This window comes from Papaver somniferum, chromosome 9 (genome assembly GCF_003573695.1).
Source record: "Papaver somniferum cultivar HN1 chromosome 9, ASM357369v1, whole genome shotgun sequence".
Lineage (NCBI taxonomy): Eukaryota > Viridiplantae > Streptophyta > Magnoliopsida > Ranunculales > Papaveraceae > Papaver > Papaver somniferum.
The window spans coordinates 4,912,006-4,919,963 of NC_039366.1; the positions used below are offsets into that span (position 1 = coordinate 4,912,006).

The window sequence follows — 7,958 nt, forward strand, 5'->3', positions numbered from 1 at the left end:
CCATTTTTGTTGAAATTCGGATCTTAATAGTCAGCATTGAGATCCGATAGACAGTTAATTTGCAGAAACATTTTCAGGTTTATTTTAACTGAAAAGTGCAACTGACCTGGATACATTCAAATTATACATGTTGATTAGTGTATGTTGTTGCGCATAGGTGATAACTCGGCCTGAATAAAGAGAGTCTGAACTGTAGTTAACTCTCCAATGTTTATGCACTTATGCTTAGAACAATGTTTTTAATATTCATGAACTTTTATACGTATGATACAATGTCTTTATTTCCTTTAAGGTCTTCATTTTGTGCAGTTATGCTTTATGCATTTATGCTTCAGTTGAGTTCTTATTTCATTTCTTGTTTGATCTCATTTCTTGTTTCATTTCTTGTTTCATTTCAGTCATAAGCTGGCATGGATGCATCAAGTCAAGCTCATGAAACAGCTACTCCTACACCTACAACTGCTACACCTACCACTGCCACAGATACAGTTGTTGGATCCTCAATGCAACCAACAAATGAAGCAGCACAACCAGAGACAGCAGCAGTAGATGTAGAAGCTACTTCTACTCAAAAGGGTGGTAGTAAGATAACTTCTAACGTTTGGAATTATTTCAAGAGGTTAAATGTTCAAGATGCTGCATGCAATTACTGCAAGAAGGTGATAAAGGCTCATACTGGAAAGAATGGTACAAGTGGAATGTGGAAGCACTTCAACAGATGCAAGCAGAATCCTAACAAGCCAAAGCCAAAAGGACAACAAACTCTGACATTAAATCCTGCAGCACTGGGTGAGGATGAAGGTCAGTTAGTCTGTACTAATTTCAGTCAGGATAAATGTAAAATGGCAGTTGTTGAATTTATTATAATTGATGAGATGTCACTTAGAGCAGTTGAGGGTGAAGGTTTTAGGAGAATGATGCATGTCTTAGAGCCTAGATTTGTTGTGCCAAGTAGAATGACTATTTATAGATGTTTATTAGACATGTATGTATTAGAGAAAGAAAAGTTGAAAAATTACTTCAAGTCAACCAAGCAGAGGGTTAGTTTGACAACAGACACATGGACTTCACCAAACAATTTCAACTACATCTGTGTAACAGTTCACTTTATTGATCAGCAGTGGAAGTATCAAAAGAGAATTATTATGTATTGTGAGGTTAGTGGTCACAAAGGAATTGACATTGGTGAGATGTTAGAGAAGTGTTTGTCAGACTGGGAGCTTAAAGATGTGTTTACTGTCACTTTGGATAATGTGAGTGCCAACAAGGTAGCAATGGATTATTTGAAGACTAGTATTGTTTCAAAGACAGGGGCAGAAGAGAGACCTAAGTACTTGCATGTAAGTATATGTATATGAATATGAGTCATATGACTTATTTATTTATTTTACTTTCTACTTATTTATTAAAATATCTAATACTTGTTTGAATTCACCTTTTCAGGTAAGGTGTACAACTCATGTACTTGCACTTGTGGTAAAAGATGCTGTGAGGGTCTACAACAAATCAATTGCAAGAATCAGGTCAGTTGTCAAGTATATAAAAGGTTCTCCATCTAGGTTGGCTAAGCTTAAGCGTTGTGCAAAATTAGTTGGAATAGAGTCTAAGGTAACATTGATATTAGATGTTAAGACTAGGTGGAACAACACATTCTTGATGCTACAGGCTGCAGAAGTGTTTGAAAAAGCATTTATTAGGTTAGAAAGGTATGACAAGGAATATCAGCAGTTGTTTTATTACCCAAAACAGAGTGAGAAAGATCTACCTGATGCTAATGATTTTGATATTGATGTTAATGTTGGTGAAGAAGAAGAAGAATTTAGTGAAGAAGAACAAGAAGAAGTTGAGGTGACAGGGAAGAAGAAGGCACAAAAGAAGAAGAAGAAGGTAGTAGTGAGGAAACCTGCTCCATGTGAAGAGGACTGGATCTTTGCCAGAGGACTTGTCAAATGTTTGAAAGTATTCTTTGATGCCACTGTCGCATTTTCAGCCTCGACTAAGGTAACAACAAACACTTTCTTATGGCAATTAGTTATCATATATGAGCAACTAGTTGAGTTTAGAGATAATGTAGATGAAGATCCTTTTATTGCTACTATGGCTGGAAAAATGTTTAAGAAGTATAACAAATATTGGGGTGATTATGCAAAGATGAACCCTACAATCTTTTTTGCCATGTTGTTAGATCCTAGAGAGAAAGAAAAAGGACTACAATTTGCTCTTGATCTCTTGTATGGGAAGAGTTCTTCTAAGGTTGAATCTGTTATGAAGCTTGTTAAGTTGGATTTTAAGATTCTATTTGAAGAATATAAGGATGTTTATTCAGTTCATGAGGAGTCAAGTAGTTCTATCCAGGGACAAGCCAAAGCAGTGGTAAGTAAACCAGTGACAGGGCCAAGTCGTATGAAAGAGTTGATGTCAAGGAGTAAGAGGTTCAAGAAAGGCCCAAATGATGATGAGGGAAAAACAGAGTTGGATAAATATTACATTGACGAGTATGAACAAGGTGAATGAGAAGATGATGAGGAGGAGTTTGACTTATTGGGTTGGTGGAAGACCAACAGTACAAAGTATAAGATACTTGGACATATGGCTAAGGACATATTAGCCATTCCTGTGTCTTCTGTTGCCTCTGAGTCTGCTTTTAGCACAGGAAAGCGAGTCTTAAGTCCTTGTAGAAGCTCTTTATCTACAAGGACAGTTGAGGCATTGCTTTGCACACAAAGCTGGCTAAGGAAGCCAATACAACTTGATCTTCTATCTGATTACATACCAGATGATGATGTTGAAATTGAAGAAGGTAACATATTACATTATTACTTGTGTTTGGCAGTAATAGATATAGTCTAATGGTTACTAACTGCTATTATTTTTTTTTGCAGCATTACTTGGTCCTATCAACAATGATGACACCACAAGTGTTGCTGACATGGATTAGAAGATCAATATTCAAGGCTACTGCAGCACTGCTAGATTGCTAGTTGTTCTTTTATCAGATTTTCTCATTTTCAAGACTTAGTGTGTGTCTGTGACTACTGCTACTTCTTTTTTAAGATTTTCAAGACATTGTTTGTTTGGTTTGCTATTAATATTGCTACTTATTAGTTGTTGCTTTGAGATATTGAAAAATAGATAAAAAAGTAAAAAACAGGGCAGTAGGTTTCTGTTTTTTTTTTCCCCTGAAATGGAACCGGAACCGAGGTACTCGGTACCGGGACCGGTCCATTTTTTTGGTACCGAAGGGTGTAAGGTACAGGTACTCGGTCTCGGCAAGAACCGAGCCGAACCGTACCGTGTGCACCCTTATGTGAACCTCATCAGACCACACCAGTGATGCAGTTGCCGTTTTATATGACGGCAGCATCTCTTTGTCACCGTAATCTTATCATCCGATGTAGTAATCTTTTCCTTGTCCGTTATTGATTTCGTGGTGCCAACGTTGGTGGCAGTTCTTGTAAAAAGTTAATCTTTTTGCCCACTTCGACATGAGCACCAAATGAAGGATAATTTAGATTCCTAGGTCGTTGTACCAATATCAGTTAACCATGGTGTTATAAACGGGAAAAATCTCATCAGCTATGCCGGGTAACCCTACGCGCTGGCCCATTATCATGGTGGCCCATTTTCGACAACTCACTCCCGCTAACCCGGATGAAGGCTCCAGAAGTTTCTACATGTCTTGCTTCCCAATAAAAGATTTCGCATCGAAACCAGAAGGAGCGGGTGAACCAACAAAAGATTTATACAGCTGAGAATTCTATTAGCTGGTTCTGATCTATGCTGTAAAAGGCGCACTAAGCGGAGGACCAGCGCCTAGCAAAAAAAAGGCGCCAAGGCGATGGGTTTAGAACCTCGCCCGCCTCGCCCAGCCCCTTTTACAACATAGATTCTGATATGAATTTTTGTATTGCCAGTGGTTATTAGTAAGAGAGAAACTAGTTGTCAGAGTTACCAGTGCTTGCTTATCAGCAAAAAACAATGCACTTGGTAAAATACTTCACCAGAAAAATTTAACAATCCAGCTCTTTCACCTGACACTCCAAATAGCAAACGCCAACTTGAAAATGAAACCAAAAAATGACTTACAAATATTAATTGTTATAACTGCCCTTGAATACACAAGTCTCCGCTACCCAAAATTACAACAAAGAATTCAAAAAGAAGTTTATTACAATCAATTTTTGTGAATACATCCTTCTACTATTTTAACTGCAATAGAGTCAACAATTCTCCAATATGGAAACCACCAATTCTGTTTCTTTAGAAGCAAAACAAAGAAAAAACCCCAAAATCCCACTACAAACCCCATGGAAACAATAGCATATAACAAAAACTTCTCCTTTGCATCCTCTTGATTATCTTCACCAACTTTACTTGGAGGATTAGTATCACTGGTACTAATATTATGGTCACCGTTGCATTCGTTCTCCATAGGGTACCCACAGAGTAATTCGTTCCCAACAAAAGCAGACCCATTCACACTTAGCGTATCAAAATGATTTCCTCTTGGAATCCTGCCGCTCAAATTATTATGAGATAAGCTTAGAATCTGAAGGGAGTCGATGGATGTCAAAGATTGTGGGATATGTCCAGACAGTCTATTGGAACTTAAATCCAAAGACTCTAAACTAGACATATTTCCGACACTCGCTGGAATATTACTTGACAAAAGATTATGTGACAAATTAAGCATACCAAGTCCCTGTAATAACCCAATCTCTTCTGGAATGTTTCCATTAAGAATGTTACAGGATAGATCGATTCCAGTATTGTAGATGTTAGACTGATCAAATTGGGCCATGGTGCCTTTGATAGTCAACTGATACTGCGCAGTGTACACGCTATAAATACCTGGCGTTATTGGCACTAAAATTCCAGTGAGTCCATATAACTTACTTGTTAGGGTCGTCAAGTTTCCTAGTTTTGTAGGAATTGGACCTGAGAGATTGTTTAGCGATAAATCTAGTATTTGAAGATACTTCAAGTGGACAATCTCTTCAGGAATGTACCCATTGAATCTGTTTGACCTCAAAGAAAGAATTATAAGGTAATTGAGTGACCCAAGACCAGTGGGTAGAATACCTTCAAATTTGTTATTTCCTAAGTTGAGAACATTCAAAGACAAAAGTTTTAGGATGAACATAGGAAACATACCATCGAGATTGTTGTCACTCAAAGAAAGATACATCAAACCTTGTGCTTTTTGAAGTTCATGTGGAACATTTCCAGTGAGATTGTTGTCTCCCAGATTTAGATAAAAAAGGGAACTACAATGTCCTATGCTAGAGGGTATAATGCCAGATAATTTGTTTTGGGAGAGGTTAATGTATTTCAATTTAGTGTTTGACATTCCTTTTTTTTGTGAACATAATGAAGAAGGAAGTGAACCTGAAAGTTTATTATTTGATAAATCAAGATCATTGACACCTGGAGGTAGAGGAGGCAGAGGGCCGTGAAGTCTGTTGTTAGACAAATTTAAGGTATTGAGTTTTTTGAGTTTGGAGATGCAAGAAGGGATAACTCCTATGAGGTTATTATCAGACAAATCCAAACTGCTCAAATGTGTAAAATTACAAAACAAAGTAGGTGTAAATGCTCTCAGATTGCATGATCTCAATTCTAAACCCTCTAGTACAAATTTAGATGGATATAGGTGTTGATCTATAAATACTGTTAATTTGTTTGAACCCAGACCCAGGTAAGTTAGGTTCAGTTCATTGATTAAAGACATCAACGAAACATTTCCTCTAATTGAGTTATCGGCAATATTAATAAAACTAAGATTTCGGAGGTTTGGGATACAGGTTGGTATGGTTCCTGTTAACTTGTTAGACCATAAATCAAGGTGCCGAAGAGAAAACATCTCACAAATTGATTGTGGTATGGGTCCTTGGATGTTATTGTGAGACAAATGGAGATAGTTGAGGTAATTTAGATTGGAGATTGAAGAAGGTAAAGATCCTTGAATTGAACACTCAGTGGCAGAAAGATATACTAATAGCGGTGCCTTATTCGAAATCGAACTCGGGATTGATCCAGATGCATTAGTCCTTGATATATGAAGTTGTTGTAGTTTGGGCCAACTATTTTCAAACATACTACTCAGGTCACAGTGAAGTTCATTGTTATCACTCACATCAAGCTCTTCAAGGTGTGGAAGATGAGGAACTGAACCTTGTAAATAACATTCAGACAAGTCAAGAGTAGAAAGTGAAGTTACATTCGCCAGTTGTAATAATTGTATTGGGTAATGGAAAAAATTGTGACCCATTTTTAGAGAGGATAGACGGGAAAGATTTTGAAACATATGTGTTGGGAAAACTGGGACGGATAGATTGCAATGGGATATATCAAGATCCCTAAGATTCCAAAGATATGAAATATGTTGGAAAAAACTCTCTTTTGATGAAGATGTGGCCTCAAATAGATCAATTCCACTCACCCTTAATGCCTGGAGATTTGCTAAACCTTCAACCCATTCTGTAGATGGTGATTTTAAGCACGAGGTGGTATAAGTATGTGGGTGTATACTCTCGATCCTAGTCGGCAGATAGCATGATAGATCGAGGTATTGTAGATGTGTTAGGTTACTGAATTGTGTCGAGATTGACGCTTCAAAGTTTGAATAGGAGAGATCAAGATGAGCTAGTTTTGTTAGATGAGAAAACTGATTTGTGATTTCTGATCCCTGAAAATCATTGAAGGCAAGATCAAGATACTCCAGATGAGTAATGTTGAATAGATAAGGAGATAATTTACCTCGGATTGCAGTATTAGGTACTGGCTTGGTAGAGTAGGTATCATAATAGGACATTTCATAGTCTTTGTTTCTAAGATCGATGGATATGACATGTAAAGACTCACTTGAACACTTAATTCCATACCAACTGCAGCAGTTTTTATGTTGGATGCTTTCTTGCCATGAAGCCAAGCGACCTGATGGGTCGACCACATTAGATTTGATATCTAGTAGAGCTGTTCTTTCCGCTTCGCGACATCCATGCGAGGATAACGGGCACAGAGTGATGCTGATCATTAAAAAGAACAAAAAATGAAGATAAGGAAATGATGCCATTTGAGTTGCCGTACAGAATGAATTTATGGTGAAACTTAAATGAAGGGCTTAGGGTGTAGACAATTATTTATAGTTCCAACCTTGGCTTTTCGTTGCATAATACACCGGACCGGATGTTGAATACTTTTTCTTTGTTCGTACGTCGCAGGTCCCAACTCACATTTGCATGGCAATTACCGTCCATTAATTCATACAGGTACAAATAATACACCACATGTCTTTTTTGTTTGTCACATGATAAATAAGATGGTAACAACGACGCGGGGTTAGTTCATCATTACCAGCTAGAACACGTCTGAATGCATAAAATTTCAAAGTTGGTCTGCGAGATGCACCCTCCTTACTTTATTTTTTTTGTTTACTCGGCCATGCACCTTCCTTACTAACTAGCGTTAACAAGCTTGAAAATTAAACACTACCTTGCTTTGGCTCTTTTTTTCCCAACGAAAAATCTAAGGATACTACAGTGCATTACTGCAATACAGTCTGAAAACAGCCTTCGAAAATAATCAAACTACTGACGAGCATGTTTGTTGAAACCCAATTAAATTTAAAAACTACAACTTTCTCATGTCAATAGGTATTCATTATATATTCTCTCGGTAGAACTTAATCCGACATATTCTCTGGTACCAGAAATGAATCTAGACGGCTTGAAAGATTATATTCAGGTGATTTCAAGTCCATGTGATTTAACTAGACATATTTCATCCGATGGTAGGAACTAAAATATGAACGCTTTTTTTTTTTGGTACGATGGTTTTTTTTGGGACCATGGTTTTATTAGGCCACCTTCCCTATAATGATAAGGGGTGTCCTAAAACATTGAAATGACTAACCTACCCTTAACCTAATTTAATTTAAAACCAACTTAATAACCACC

At 37.3% G+C, this 7,958-nt stretch overlaps 1 protein-coding gene across 1 annotated transcript; it reads right to left on the reverse strand.

Moving 5' to 3' along the window:
* Positions 1-4,174: 4,174 nt before the first annotated feature.
* LOC113311200 (receptor-like protein EIX2) lies at positions 4,175-7,075 on the reverse strand. Its single transcript, XM_026560046.1, has one exon. It carries the CDS (start codon positions 7,073-7,075, stop codon positions 4,175-4,177), a length of 2,901 nt encoding a protein of 966 aa, XP_026415831.1.
* Positions 7,076-7,958: the final 883 nt, after the last annotated feature.

Bases quoted from the DNA above. Each gene is read 5' to 3' on its own strand.
- LOC113311200 (XM_026560046.1), bottom strand. From the start codon at position 7,075: ATGGCATCATTTCCTTATCTTCATTTTTTGTTCTTTTTAATGATCAGC.